This window comes from Nestor notabilis, unplaced genomic scaffold (assembly GCF_000696875.1).
Source record: "Nestor notabilis isolate BGI_N333 unplaced genomic scaffold, ASM69687v1 scaffold12923, whole genome shotgun sequence".
In the NCBI taxonomy this organism is placed as follows: Eukaryota; Metazoa; Chordata; class Aves; order Psittaciformes; family Psittacidae; genus Nestor; species Nestor notabilis.
The window spans coordinates 1-16859 of record NW_009922435.1 but is presented as its reverse complement, the minus strand read 5'-3'; the positions used below and the strand labels follow the sequence as shown (position 1 = coordinate 16859).

The 16859-nt window shown below is 36.2% G+C and overlaps 1 protein-coding gene across 1 annotated transcript; it reads right to left on the bottom strand.

Annotated features, from left to right (window-relative positions):
- Positions 1-5928: 5928 nt before the first annotated feature.
- On the bottom strand, positions 5929-15878 carry LOC104403465 (AP-3 complex subunit sigma-1-like; the record flags this gene model as incomplete). Its single annotated transcript, XM_010011612.1, has 2 exons — positions 5929-6522; positions 15771-15878. Coding segments are annotated over 2 exons (237 nt in total), but the record flags the coding sequence as incomplete, so codon positions are not given.
- Between the last annotated feature and the right edge of the window lie 981 nt (positions 15879-16859).

Below are 16859 nucleotides of genomic sequence, written 5' to 3'. Positions count from 1 at the left end.
AATGACTTCATGCATGAAGCAAAGCCATACTGAGTTACTACCCTAACACTTTTTTAACCCGCATCCTACTACCTATTTTCTTGGCTTTGGTTGGGGTAGGGTTAATTTTCCTCACAGTAACTCCTACCGTGCTGCGTTTTGGATTTGTGACCAAAACAGCTAAATAGCACACCCATGTTCCAGCTGTGGCTGAGCAGTGCTTATGCAACTCCAAGGCCTTTTCTCAAGCTGCCTTGTCAGTGAGCAGGCTGGGGGTGCACAAGAAACTGAGAGAGGACACAGCCAGGACAGCTGCAAATGCTGTCCACAATGTCTGCAATGCTTGGATACGAGTATTTTAGTAAACTGCAATCTAACTTAAACTAAAAAGATACTATAGTGGCATTAAACTACTTAAAGAGGCTCGTAAGAACTGAAACTTTCAGGGCCAAGGGGGCTCATTTAATGGGATGATACTTTCAAGCTTTTGGAATCTGTTGCACTGTTGCCAGGAGGAAAAGGATTTCTCACCTTGCTACAGATCTCCTCGGTGACTAAACTGTGAAACACTCTCGCGGTGCCTACTTGCTCCTGGTTTGTTTTTTTCCTGAAGATCCTCTCAGCAATAGCACCTCTTGCTGGAGAGTTGCAGTTCAGGCCTTTTGCGTAGCCTCATACCACCCACGAGAACTGTAACACCTCATGAGGCTTCCTCGCACAAGCACTGCTATACTACACACTCAGCATTTGGTAAGAGGCTCTCACATTAACTTTATCCCTCCTTCGCCTGCATCATTACTCCAGCATGCAGGTTTGTGTAAGGGCTTGTCCCTAATCAACATTTATCTGTCCTTATTTTTAAACTAACCTGAGCCAGGGTGCAGATGCCTGTGTTAATACATTTTTATGTAGGAATATATTCTGGGAATTGCCATGGCAATCACATCTGGATTGAGTGCACACCATCCTCCAGAGGGACAGCAGCCAGGATGTGCCCTGCTGGACTTGCTGGCGGGATCTGTGATGATACCTGTCCTGAAAAGACACAGAATGCCCTCCCTGGCAAAGCAGACTTTGTACAGAGACATAGGCAAGGTAGCCTATGACACACAAGACACCAGGGTGTCTCAGGAAGGTCTCCTAGGGTGACCAAAACAATCTCTGACATCAAGTAGAACAGCACCTCACATGGGAACAGGATGGTTACTTGAATCATGCAAGATCTTTGCTGTCCTGAAACATATCAGCACAATAAAGACTTTTTTCAATGCAGAGTCCATTCTGGTTTTGCTTTTCTCCATGCACTTCTGCGGACTGGTTGGTCGGATTTGTTGGGATGAGCCTTTGGAGGAGAAGATGTGGGTCACTTACCATGGCCACACTGACGGCAAAAGTTTCTCAGATGCATGCAGAGTGCTGATCATGTAGGTATCCTTCCATACGTGAGTCCTGTAGGTGCTCTGCAAATATCTGAAGCTGTAAAATTCAACCTGTGTCCCACTGCAATTCTGAAGAGTACTGAAGATTATACCAGAAGAGGGTCCATGGATCTGGCTGTGAAAGCCAAAATAAAACAAGGATACCAGACACATATCCATCCAAGCAGCTCACAGTCATGGCCACAGGCCTGCTTTTAGCTACAGCTCTTGCGACATGCTTGTAGAGAGAATTTGGAATGGGGTTTGCTATACTTCTGGCGCAGTCCTGTTGGCTGGCCAGACAGCAGAGTAAAGCAGCTCAGAAAGGGACACCTGGAGCCTGTGTGTGCTGCCAAGCTTCAGAAAAGATAAACTGGGCAGGAAGGCAGTGGAATATGGCACAAGTGCCTGTCACTGTGCCTTGCAGGACGGATGACAGACCAACTCAAATGCCTCCAGCCCTCCAGTCAGAGACACACTCAGTCTTCACAAAGACAGGATGTCTCCACCCATTCAGACCACACTGTCACAGCACACCTAATGCACCACAAGGCCAAAACTTCTGCAGGCAAGGAATGTGGCTCCTAAGCTGGCATTGCAGTGTGACTATCTTTGTGATTCCAAGTATGGAAAGGAAATAATAACATTACCTGAGCTCCTCCAGTGTGCTGGGGTAAACACTGAGCAAAAAAATTGCAAGGACAGATAATTTCCTTAATTGAAGAGAGATTTCAAGTTTGTTATGATAATCATAAAAGTAAATAACAAAATATTATTTTTGTGTGAAACGAACTGTTCACCTTTAGTCAGTTTTGGTAGTACTTGGCTGCTTTCCTTGCTCCTAGTAGAATTATGAGCACTCTGTGCAGAAGTTGAGAAATATATCTTGTGTGAGACTTAGGCTCTGTTTTTCTTCAACAGCTACGAACAGAAAATTATTTGTGACATTTTAATCTCCAGTTCCTTCAGTATTTTATGCCCCACATACGCTATAATACAGTATCAAGGGGCTTTATGAGGTAACCCTTAGAACATTAGCAAGTTCCCATCTGGCTGTCAGCATAGGCCTAAGTAAAACTCAGGACTAATTTTAGCATTTATTGGAATGTGCCACTAGAAAGAAAAGATCACATGTGCTCACAGGAAGACAGTGCCAATCTGAGTTTCTGGCTGGAACCTGTTTGTCTTTCACAACAAGTGACACTTCCCTCCACTCGCTCCTGTCAAGCAGAATAAATCACAGCAGCAACATCCTTATGTTTGGAGACAAGCAATCCAAACAGCCACAACACCCAAGCCTCAAGCTTGCTTTCTGAGGGCATTTCACCCCCCATCCCCAGAATACAAATAAACATGGAAAATACTTACCTTGTGGTATACTGAGACATGTAACCACCCGTGATACAGGGACCTTCTGACAATTGAGAAACAGGAGGTGTGAAGAAATGCAGGAAAAAGAGATTAAGACATCCTGAAGGCTTTATTATTTAATGTGTATTAATGCTACACAGTCTCTTTAAAATTATCTCTGTGCATGATTTATCAAGGACTATCAAAAAGTAGTACAGATAATACTTGCTTCAGTTAAATTGCCACGATCACATGAAAAGGTTTCTTCCCGGAGAATTTCACTAGCAGGGAAACTGAATTTAACAGGAAAGAAAACTTAATGTGGGAAACCAATAAATGAGGTGTTATCTCAGGTACCATAAGTACCAAATAGTCTCAGTTACTGTTTAATAATGTTTCATTTGCAGTTCTAAGAAATGCCTAGTTAGGAAAAATGGCTGTGAATGATTCATTTACACATGCTGGCACCCTGATCAATGTCACTAAAAGGCAGGCCCCATGGAGATGGAGTATTGCAAATTAGTTGCCTGGGTTCTGCAGCTAAAGGATGACTCAAGATGACCTCTCCTCCTTTTTAACAACAGTTAGTGCAAAAGGTTGGTATTTCATATACACATACACACACAAACATAAATGTATAGTAAAGGTTGGGGGGGGGGTGATTATAAAAGCATTAAAACATTTACATTTATAATCAGGAGCTTAATCATTTACAGCCCACAGCTAATTTCCATTTTAAATCCCAAGCATTAGTTAAGAGGACACTGGTGAAATAGAGAGAATTCAAAAGGCGTATGATTTTCACAAAGGTGATGAACAGAAGCAGATCAGCATTGTGGAAAACCTCTGAACATATGCAATACAAAGCAAGCCCTAGAAGGTAAAGAGTTAGAATACCACTTCCGTAACTTCTATGAATCACGAATCCCATCTTGCTCTGACTAGTTTAAGGCCTGCCAGTGCCAAATGACATGGTAAAAAGACATGATCTGAAGATCGTATGGCAATCTGAAGACAGTCTCAGGATAAGGGGTGGCTAACAGACAGGTTCAGCTGCCCTGAGGAAGCCCACATTGTCATACCACCTCTTTTTATTTAAGAAAAAAAACCCAAGAAAATCACCATTCAGGCTTTCTGTATGGTACCTCTTCTGCACGCGAGAGATCTCTCTTCGAAAGCAGTGTGGCTTTACTGTGAAAATCATACAAAGAATTTCTCCCCATCCAAGGATTTTCTGAATAAGGAAGCCAGAGCCCTGCATTAAACACTCAGAAACACAGAAGCTTCTTGAAAAGTCTGGTGTCTATGAGCTGTCCAGAGAAGAATCCTTTCTGGCAGATGTCATGATGTCAGGTAGGAGAAAGGTACTATAAACAACATAAACGCAGAACACACAGCTTAAAAAAAAAAAATTGCTAAGATCTAGTTCACAAAAATGAATGAAAGCTTAGCTACTGACAGATAAGAGGTGAGAAATTAATCCGATATAGACTTCATGTCAGATGCATTTCAGACATATTTTCTCTAAGGACTTGGAAAACTATTTGATTCAAATAAATCCAGACAAGATTTCTCTGCAAGGAACAAAAAATAATGTAACTACATAAGCTTACAAATCTGAAAACAAAGAGAGGGAAAAAAGTGAGACAAAAAAATAGAGGATTTCGAAGAATTCCTGAAACTGTGAGCTCCTCTCACAAACAGCAAGAAGAACTCTCTGTGGGTCAGAGTATCATTTAGCAGCAGCAGTAACTAAAACCTCAAAGGGGGAACAATGCAGAAAATTTTCAGCATCTTTAACTTTGAATGTCACATGGTCTATGCATTAAGCAAAAAAATGAAAGTTGACAAAAGCAGGTAAAATTACAACAGTCCCAGATTGGTACTAGCTAAGCTGTCAAACTTGGGCATACTAAAAAATCCTTTATAGGGAAAAGAATGCCATGTTTCGTTCTCCCTATTTCTTCAGTGGAAATAAGAAAGTGGCAGTTTTCTAATTAAACCCCACCTGAAATTTCCTAAAGCCTTAAACTAAGAAAGTTAATTTTCAAGAGATACGGAGAGGGCAATTTGGTTTTCAAAAGCATTTTTTAGGTAGTGTTACTTGATGCTTCTTGAATGCAGTACAAACAACACACATGAAGCTTCTGTTTCCCCTCCCTAAGAAATATATTAAAATTCTTTGGATTGTACCAGATGTTCTGCTTCAGAAGTAATTTGTCTTTGTCTTTTTCTCTTTCAAAAAGGACCAGTGATAATACTATGGACCAAACAGAAAATGTGATGTGATTTCAAGTTTATCCTATGGGCCATGTCTTAATATTCAGCTCAAGGAAAAGAATGCTTGATTTACATAAAACTCCAAATTTCTGACATAACACAGGACCTGTTAGACTAGTTCTGAAATGTGCTGCCCTTGATACAGTATTATTGTATTTTCATATACAATATTGGGTGCATAATTTTTTGGAGAAGAAAACTTTACAGGAATCCTTAAGTATGCCAATGATATTTTTATTGTTTATTTAAAGAGACTTGTACATCACACAGAGCTTAAAAGCATGATTATAAAAAACAAGCACTACCTGCTTTACTTTTTCTTAAATCACAGAAGAGTTGAAGAGCTGAGCAACTTACACAGAGGTGATTGCATTTAGATTTTCTGAGGTCTTGACAATACTAAGCATCTTATAAATTTAATTCTCAAAGTACAGAATCACAAATATCACCAGGCACAGAGGCACTATTAAAGTACCCTCATTTACCTTTCCAGAGTGCCTTTATCACATTACTTAAACCACTCACATTTACAGTTCTGAGCTGCCCAATCTTCTCAGATCATTCTGGACTTTCCACGTAACACACAGTGGTCTTTTTCTCAAAACAAAGCAGACCATCAGAAAGTCTAACAGATTGCGTAAGTATCTTCTCAACATCTATATGTAAACAGAAGTCATCAGATCTTCAGTAAAGGCAATTTTTCCTTCAGAATAATAACGAACAGCTTTTGTGAGCAATGTAAAGAGGCAATATGTTCAACACGATATCCCCATGTAATTCCTTCAGAGATTAAGCTACAACATTAATGCCTGCTACAATAATATTTATATATACTCAACTGGCTCCATGAATAGGAAATAACATGACTTATTGCAAAGAGTAGAGTTCGGACAAATGGGTATTTAGAAGTCTAGTTTATTATTTTACTTAAACAAGAGTTTGATGTTTTCATGCACCATTTGCACTGAAGTCTTAGGATAATCATGACAAACAGCAGAAATTGTTAAGGAATGCACTAATTATTGACTGTAGTGAACATACAAAAAACCTCAGCATAATAGGTTATACAAAGTAAAGAAGATCTTAAATACTTTCCCAAAATACTGCAGCAGCCGAGACACAGTGATATGCCTTACAAGGGCATAGGAATGTAATTTGGAAATCACATGGGAATCACCCATTTCCTTTAATTTCACAAACAAGACAAAAGCAACATTCAACTCCACACAGATTTTCAAATTATGTCTATACAGTACCTTGAGTTTTATCCAAATAGTAAAAGTTAGACATGTTGTTTATTTAGTAAACAATTACGTGGTAAATCTCTGTTAACATTTCTTCCTTGGTTTTACCTGGAGTAGACATGTTATCTAAAAGAGGGCAGGTTTGGCACTTTTATACTGATGTCACCAATATTAATATTTCTTGGGATCTCTGGCAGATTCATATTCTTCACAGCTGAAACAGCCCGGGCTGGAGCTCCTGCTAAACCAGCCTGTGTATAAAGTGAGGAAAAACGCAAGTCAGGCAAAGCTGGTCACAAGAAAATTCATCAGCAGTATACACACACAACTAACTTTTCAAGTATTCCCATGGTTACACAATTAGAAAGACCAGATGGTAATTGTGTTTGGAATGAAATGGGTTATTTGGAAATATTAAACCAGAAAGAGAAAACAGTTCACACATTCCTTTTTATATGGTAAAACATGTAATGTCAACTTGATGGAAAAGTATGTGGGGAGGAATAGGAGGCTTATCCAAGCGTGTGTAACATGTACGTTATAGAACAGACAATCTTGAGGTATATCATATATGCTGTCTTTTAACTATTCTAAAGAGTTCACGTGATTGACAGTTGACTAATGTTGGTTATAGGTTCAGAATACTTAACCTCAAAGTAACAAGCTACTGAATGTCAGTTGAACCATATTACTTAATTAAATAACTTATATATGTGTGTATATATATGATATTTCACGGTTGCTAAAATGAAAAGGATAAATACCTTGCTTTTGCAGCTAATAAAGAGCATGCAGAGAGATCATTTCTACAGACCAACTGGAGTAATCCATTATCCCACAGTATCAAATTAAATGCTAACATACCTTCAGCCCCCAGGCACACTGGAACATGACAAAATAACTTGGTTATGCCAAATTAAACGTTGAAGTAACTATTTTGTATTAAAGTCCTCTACTGTGCATAGTCTCTTTATTTAAAACCAGAGCCTTCCTGCATAAACATGCAAGTTTTGTAATACAGAAGGAAGTTCATTACTGACTCCCATTTAGTTCTACCTTTTAAAGACTGCCAAGTTTACACACTAGGGTATATTACTGAAATGCTAACAAACAGCATTCAGCTGTAATGATTTACAGCTCAGAGGTCTGAAGACATACAGAACAGGATCCTTCCCTGTTGCTGCTGAAGGTCACCTCTTCAAAACCTTGTTATTTCAAGGACTATTAAAAAAAGGCCAATAATTAAGTATTGTATTTGATGCTGTGTATAAAAGGTACTATTAAGTATGGAAATGTTTCTCCCAGAAGTTCAGTTTCTCTGTGTGTATTTAGAATTAGTTGTGCGGTTTTACCTCAGGCTTTCCAAAAAAGTGTAAACATAACTTTTGTTTTTTGGGGAAAAAAAAGCCTGGAAGATTTTAAAAACAGTGCTCTTATTTGCAGAAAATTACATCATATTCTAAGATACATTAATATGTAAAAAAATTAACTTTTATTTTTATGTTTTAAAAGTACAATTAAAATCTTCAGAAAGAATAAAACCCACAAAATTATTTTCAGAACTGCTATGGTTCTGGAGTGTGGCATCTTGCAGGCCTAGTAAAAAGGAACAATTCACAACAAACATAGGAACATGCTAAGAACTGCTTAAACGAAAGACTAGACTTGTAGAAACGGAAGGTCTGTCATTGTGAGAGTGTCAAAGACTGCATGCGTTTGCAGATAAAATAATTCTGAACAAGGAATACAGCAAAACAAAAAAAAAAAAATTCTGGAAAAGTTTGAGTCATATTTGATTGTTAAATAGTGTTGGTATGTGACTACTGCTTAAAGTATAACCTTTCCAGAGTCTTGATTTCCACTGAGATTCATTGCAATTACAGGGTATAATTACTGAGAAGTACATCTGATTTCTGTGGTGGTACCCACGTGCACTACTGCACAAAAGGAGACAGACACACTATATACTCCTTCGATAACAACTCTACTTTTCAAAGGCTGTCCAAAAATAGTATTTTCTCTCTTTTACTACTCTCTTACAAGAAAAAGTTGTAAGGTCAAATCAACATGAGATTTCCATTTAATATTGTACCTTCTGTTCCCCTTCTCCCTTCAAAAACATAACCCACAGTCAAAGTAAAACCGATTAAAGTTTCCAATTTTGAACTAACCCTTTTATATCATGTGGAAAGGCTAAAGCACCATAAATCCCTAGATTTTAGTCACAGGAGGATTCCCAGTACCAGGCACAGAGACCAGAAAGCCGTGAATCATCTGTTACAACATCTCCCCTGCCAAACCCTCATATACAAGAAATGACAGAGTTGGGTAAGGCATGTGGGGGTAGAGTAGAAAACTCAGGAAATCTTAAGTCTCTAATGCAACCAAATAATTTGCTCCCACTTTGGCCCTGACATAATCCAAATTACTGGCTCCCCGCAGTACAGACCAAGTAAAACTAAAAAGGTATGAAAAGGTATTTGCAAAGACTCTTTTTCCTTGGTTTCCCTTAACATCACCAAGTCTACCAGATCATTCACTCAGTGGCTGTCTCATTTGCAGTACCTTTATGAAGACCTAACACTAGTAGTTTTAAGAAATGCAAGTATCCAAAATCTTCACCCCCGAATCTGCAGTATCTTAGAGAAGCAGTATGAGACACTGCAATTTATTTCTATCTATTAAAAAACAGTGCAGAAGATATCAAGCTGCTCAGCACTGCCTTTTTATATTTGAGAACTTGGAAATACCAATTTGAAATCAAGAGGTAACTACCAGTGAAGTTTTCCCAGATTAAAAAAAATAAAATGCATTTCCTTTTTATTCGGTTCTATCCTTCAAATTCTGTATTCAGCAACTTTCTGAAAAATTCTGTAAGCAAAACCAAAAGTGGGGCAATGTAAATTGTCTTCCACAGAGAAGATGAAAATACTAATGAAGTATTAACAAAAGCAATGAATTATACAATTTGTAACTGAAACAATGGGAAATCAGAAAAATATCTTAAGTGATGGACGTGGTCCACACAAACAGGCATGGCTGGCAATTCAAAAGAGAGATGCCTTCTAGGTGACTAGCATGGAGATTCCTTACTCTAATTTAATGGAAGTTTATTATTCATAATGGACAAATAAAAGCTTTTGTATAACTGGTCATTATTTTTACCTACCTGAAGCTATCCTCTTTACACAGACTAAATCCCTGCCTCCCGCCCCAATGGCAGAGGATACAATGGAGACACAATTGAGAATTATTTAAAACACCACAATTGACATGACCATTATCCTTCCATCCCCTATACAGTCACAACTTTCATCAGTCATGTTTCATGAGGACTGTTCTGGATCAGGATCAGAAAAGACCCCTGAGAAAAGCACTATGAATTTGAGATTATCTCTTTACTTTTGCCATCGAGATTGTTTTTCATTATCATATGCTGGAGTAGAGATTTTCAAACTATCACATTTTCTTCTGTAATTCTCTATATTAAGTAGGTTTGTAACTCAATGTGCACATAATATGCATAGCAGAATGCTATTTATGACAATTAACATCAACCCTATCAAGCATAATACAGTCACATGCAGTATTTCTAAGACAGCAAACAGTTCATAAAAAATGTCTAGTGGATAAAATGACTGAAAAGTACTTAAACTTCCAAACTGGATAACTTATACCTTATTTCAAACACTACTATATACAAATACCTTAGCATTCCTTTTTAGCGTGTCAACAGTGAACTAGTACGCAGTCTTCCATTTATCTATAATTTCTTTTACAGAAAGTGAACTGTGCTTACAAACACAAAGACACTACAAGAAGTACTTCCAGCTCAGTGTGCATTTAATGAGTCTTATAGAGGTACTCAATTAAAGAGCCATCACTGTAACACTGAGTTGGACAAGTTTCAACTGCCTTTTTTGTAAAATAATTCAGCGGGTAGTTGGTGAGGTGCAAAGAAAAAACTGCTTCACTTTAGAAAAGAAAACAACCAAAACACATAGCAAGCTTTAAACACGCAGTGAATGATGGTTGTCTGTCACAGTGAGCAAATGACTAAAGCAGTGAAAATGAAACTTAAGACATATTAATAAAATTTCAGAAATACAGTACGAATTGCATACAGCTGGTATTACAGAACACCACATTTTTGCCACAGCTGCTTTGTATTCTCAATGTATTTTTTTATTGGAGGTTGCACTTCAATGTTGAAATGCTGTATATTAAAATTTTAGATTCAGTTACTGTAAAAAATGCACGTAAACATGCTCGTACAGTTTTAGAGTGAAAAAGCAATGCCACATACATTAAAAAAACTTATTTTAAAGGTTGGAATAGACACTTTTAATAACAGAACTTTTATTCTACTTGGCCTATTCTACCAAGTGCCACCATGATCTGTTAGTTTATTTAGGTCATTATTTATCATCACAGGAACCAATTTTCTTAATTCTTATCATCACCTTTTCTCATAATGCCCCACTAATAACTTCATATGAAAGCGATCTCAGAAACATTGTTTTACTCTTTATAAAGAAATGCAGATAATTTCAAAGAAGTATTGCACATCACAAATGTAGTTAATATGCATATATGAATAAAAAAAAATAATATTCAAACCTCCATCTCAAACAACTCTACACAGAGCTAGCTATCCCTAAAATAAACATATAAAAATATACAGCCTACTGGAAAACAAAACAATGAAGGCTAACGCTTTGCAAAATAAGCCACCCTTTTCCAGGTATTTTGGAGGTCCTAGGACCTTTCTGCTGCTGGTGTTTCATACCAATGCTTCTTTCCAGTACAAGTATGACTTCAAAGCAGCAGGGTTATGAAATCGTGAAAGGATGCAATACATAATATAAAGGAATGACCATGTCCCCTGCTTATGAAGTTAAATAAATGAACATAATTAGAGAAAAAACAAAATGAAGTCTGCAAGTATATCAAAATGAGGCCAAACAGATAAGAAGACTTAAGACATACTCTTAGAAATTTTAAGCACTTGAATCACAAAGAGAGTAATGGATGGGAATGATTAATTGTTTGTTTGTTTTTCATTGCCAGACCCAAAAATAAAAACAGAGTATGTGCGAGCAGAACAGAAAAAAAGAAAATTAGCTTTGCACAAATAATAAAAATAAAATAGAAATCAAGCTCCCTACTGCTACAATGAAATACAGATTATATGTTACAAGTGTTGACACATTAGGCAGAGGAAGGTCATTTGCTTGATTTTCTTCATGTGCTATAGCATACTTCAAATTTAGGTAAAATGTTTCATACTACCCAAAAATATTCTTAGCTAACGCTTTACAACTTAGTGCTACTAAATCCAATCGCAGAATTATAGTTTTTAGATCTTGGAGGTATTACATTATTTTATCTTAGATCATGTAAAAAGTAAAAAGCAAAGCTATTCATAAATCAAATAAACTTCATCTGCTTAAGCTTCCAGCTGTTTAAGATACCTGTAGTTTGAATACACAGATACTTAAAATGAGTGGAAATGATTTTTTAAGTACTGCAGTTAACATTGACTGACATTCAAACTGTTAAGCTGTTTCAAATAGCAAATGATGGGCAACAATGACCATAAACTGAACTTCAAAAATACATTTTCCTTCTCCTTTTTCGGTTCCTTGTTAATATTGATGTTCAATGACTGCAGTTACCAAGATATCTTAAAGCAAAATCCAGTAATTCAGATTGCAAGGGCAGCAAATGTACCTCTGAAGTTAAGTACATGCTGATGCCCTTCTCATTTTGTTTGATATACTTAAAGATCATCTTTACAAATTGCACCGCTAATTTTATTTTGTATGCATAACTATTTGAGTTTGTTGGGTTTGGTGTTTGGTTTGGGTTTTTTTGTGTTTGGTTGGTTTGGTTTGGTTTTGGGGTTTTTTTAATGTCTTGTTCACCTGAAACTTATTCAGAAACTTCTCTTTGCAAACTGGCAAAAGTTCTTTGTTTTCAATTGGGAATACTAAATGGTGAAGCAAAAGGTTCATATTGCCTATTTTAAATATCAGGTACAAAATTCTCCCAATAAGGAAGCTATTTCCATTATATCGTCACACCATATTTTGTTATCTGTGTGTTCAATTTTTATTTAGATCAGTTTTGTTGGGGGTTTTTTTGTAAATATTCATACAAGTTCATATTCCTTTGTTTCTTAAATGATGATAAAAAGAAAAGTTAAATTCTAAAATGCAGGAAGAGAAATAAAATAAAAAATATGATGTCAATGGAAAGCTAGTAAAATACACTATAGCCAATAAAAAGATGAGGGAACTACAAGAAGAAACTAGCACAAAAAGTAGGCTACAAGGACTAGTATGGGTATTTTTACACATAATTTTTGAGTCTGGCCTACATAATTTATTGCCTTTGACATCATTTTGCTTTCCCTTTTTGTTAAAAGTACATTTTTTCTAAAATTCAGCAATACCTTTGTCTACCTGTCCTGTCTGGGAGACTGAAAGATAAAGGTCTGCAAGAGAGAAGAATGGAAAGAGCTAGAAAAGATCAGGAGGTTCGGAAAAAATGAGGTCCAACTTAAAAGTCTAAATCACACGCAGTTGAACACTCCAAATAGAGAAGAGGTAGCCCAGGCTTACTTATAATACTTCCAGAGGCTCTGGATAAAATCCCAATGACCCCTCTCCCAAAAATTCCCTCCCTTAATCACAGTGATCCTTTGGCATTAGGAGGATTGACCAGAAATCCATTCACAGATAAACGCTAAACTGGAAGGTAGGGAAATGCATTTAAGACAACATTTCTCAGGGTAGAAATAGAATTTCCTTCATAGCCCACCCAAGCAATGTAAGAGCTGGATCAGAAATCAAAGCTAGGGACTCCCTCACAATAGTTTATATAATTAATCTCTGTTGAAAGCATTAACAATTTTTTTTTGATTTAGTAACTTTGCTCAACTATTTGTGAATTTAATAAATACATTCAAACTTCTTCACTGAATTCTAACTGAAAGCCTGTTTAAAAACTTGGTAATATAACTAAACAAATACCTGATGTCAAATGGCTAAATTCTGTGTATTATGGGAAACCAGGTGGGCACAATAAAAGATATAAAATATTTCTGAAAACATAGCTGAGTTACAACTTAATTAGCTTAATGATTTCAACTATAAAAGGTAATTAAACCTTAAAGCAGCTATTTTATGGAGCCAAGACAAAAGTCTAACAAGCCAAACAGACAGAAGTGAGAGTGTTGTGGCTTAGGTGGCAGCCCTATGAACTACAGACTCTATCAATAATAATTACTATATTTTTAAAAATAATCTTTTAAATTAAAGAAAACTAAGAAGATCCACTAGTTTTGATTTCTCACTGACCAGCATTCAAAAATATTATTATATTATTACTGATTTTGATTTACACAAAATAGATTTGCTTGTATCTTGAAAATAAGTATTCAGGAAAGACATGTTCAAAGACTTACAATCTTGATCAGAAAGACAAAAGCAAAAGAAATAGCAATCAGGAATTTCTGTGAATATACATGAAACAAATGATTAATGATCTGAGGAAATAGTTACCAGGTATAGTGAAGTATCTCAGCATAACAGTATCTCAACTGTTAAACTTAACAAGAAACAGTCACTGAACTAAGAAAAAGAAATTTGTGGTGAGCAGACTGTGAAATGCTCTACTCCATCCCAGTCACCAAGTGATTTAATTTATCACTGCTAGTTCTTTACCTTTTATAATTCATTGCTGAATGGCGAGGAACAGATTGCTACTTGCTCTGCATATGCTCTGAACTCTACATGGGTTTTTTATATCTTCTACCACCTATTTTTATACTAAAAGCATCTTAAAGAAGAATGACTAACTGATGAATAATGGAAAACAGCAAGCATTTTAGCTGGCTGCACTGAATTGATGTGTTTCAGACGACTAGGTAGAGACTGGTCTACAGTTAATTTAGTAACAGAATTCACATAATTAAGAATAAATACATTAAGTGCTTTAGGTAGAACTGATATGCACACAATACATGGTAGAACATAGCTGCTCAGTAAGTTCAGCTTCTGGGACACTATGTTACTTTTCCATCAAATAAAGAAAAATGTATGTATACAGAAGTTACTAAAATATAGTAAAAAATTATGAGAATAATTCCAAATATTTATCTCTGTGATCAATGGCTCATTCTGAGTTTGAGAAAAAGGTTCAAATGAACATTTTGGACATCTTCATAATCTACAATACAAGCCTTCTGGATGTATATTGCTACGCATTGTATCATACCTAGCTTTTTCCTGGTTTTCACAGTGTTCTCCTGCTCTTGGATACAGTTTGGAAGCTGTGCAAAACAGACTATTAAGTGTTCTAATGTACTAAAAGAACTTGAAGTGGTGCAGCATGAGACTGCAGAATTAGGAGAACAGTATACATTGTACCACAAAAAGCTGAAGAATTCATTTCTCTCTTTGTTGCACTGAAGTTAAAATTAGGAAGCTCTCTGGGTCTTCTCCTAAAATGTCATTTAGTTCATATTTATGCAACCTGCAATATTTCAATCTACTCAGCTGACTTCAACTTTACAAACAAGTCTCCAAATCAAGCAAAGGTTTGTTTAGAAATATGAGTATTACACTTCAAAAATCAGATGATGTGTTCTGTGGAATTACTCTGAGCAACAGAAATCAGTCACAGACTAAGCTAAGATAACTAGTAGTATTTGGGCTTACAAGACATGCTAGTGATGTTAAAGGAACAGTAATATTCTGTCACAGCTAAAGTAATTCTAAAACCCTTACTTAAGTTTTTCCTTAGATTTTCCTACACACAAATTCAACAACTGTTGAATTGAAAAGGGATTCCCACAATTTATGTATCGCTCACTCAGACTGCTATGGACATACACAGACTATCACTTTCTTACTCAAATCTACTCAGCTGAAGACCAAATGTTCAGATTACCAAAACGGAAGAATTTGTATATACTTTGAAGGTCTAAAACTGGGCTTTAAATTCTATGTAGTCCATTTTTGTCCAATTTCTTATTTTGTATTGCAATATGATTATTGTGATGCTAAATATGCTGTGATTTATTTCAGGTGCTAGCAACATTCTAGCAGACAGGAATATGTAGTCTTTGTATACGCACTTTAGTTTTTATCTATTTTCATTTAAGTGTTATAGTCACTAGTCCAGCATAATAAATACACTGGAAATAAAATGTTTTCTTCAAGAGAAATTTGAACTACAGAAGTATGCCAGTAACAATGGCTCACAACGCTATTAGATATAAACAGCAAGATCTAAGCAGCAGCAACTCTAAGCAATTATTACTTAGGATGAAAGACATGACATCCTAACCTAAAGAAACATTGGCAATTTTTAGCTTTAGAAGCAAGCAGCTGTATATAGTTTACTACTGAAGGACAAACAGCATTATATAGCACACATTTACTGCAACCATGTTTTTAAGTTTAGAAACTACACAGTGCATCACTCTTACCTCAGATTTCTCCAGTTTGTTTTGAGCATCAATCTGAGTCACAATTTCATTCATGTTGGTCTCCAAAACCATTCCACCCATGACCATTTCAGCCAATATATTATGGACCTGAAAAAGACCAAAAGAAAATTTAAGAATGCAGTATGTTCTATATGCATCTGGACAGATCATACCTAGATTCCTCAGTACAGGAACACATATATTCTGTAAGTCACTTAATGTTAGCAATTTATTTAAAACCATTTGCGAACAAAGCTCATAACTTGATGTTCATTTCTCCAGTATCTTCTTGCTCATAATTCTGCTACAAACTCATCAGCTATACCACTTCACTTATTAATAATAGAAGAAACTTCCACATTCATCTTTCTTTCAGTACCTGGTTTCTATCCAAGGACTATGGACAAGAGTTCTAGTTAACATCCATAGCAGCAGTACCTCTAAGGAGCAGGTCCTACAAGATTAAACAAATTGCTCACAAATGGATGTGTAAAAACTACTTTGGGCTACATCTATGAAGGACGAGACATATAGATGCTCACCCACCACAGGAATGAAGATTAGGCTTAGAAGGAGAATTAATGTAGCTGAGCTGCACCATAAACAAGGAGTTTCAGCTTCTAGGACTAAGACTGAGCTAGGTCTCAAACTGTAGGACTACACAAGCCATCTGGGGACATTAATGAAATGGGTATGTCTAAATAGCCCTCTTCCCTGCAATCCTGAACTGGGGATGCAAGCCCTGCTTCATGAATCTCTGCTTCAAGCGTCTGTATTTGCACTTTATCTAAGACTTTATTTTATTTTATTTTAAGGCATGCTTTCATAAAGTTTCTAGTAAAAATCAAGAGATAATATATAATGTGTAATATTTTAATTCCATTATAGTTCTGAAGACAAGGAATATTTTATTACTTTATTACTTTTATGAAATAAACACACTGTACAATCTGATACTTCAAAGCACAATTCTATTATTTTGGATATTCTTGCAATTTCCCTGTGGATCAAGGATAGAAGTAGCTTTGGCTTCCACAGGTACATAGCAAATAGTAGTTTGGCTTCTATAGGTACATAGCAAATAAAAGA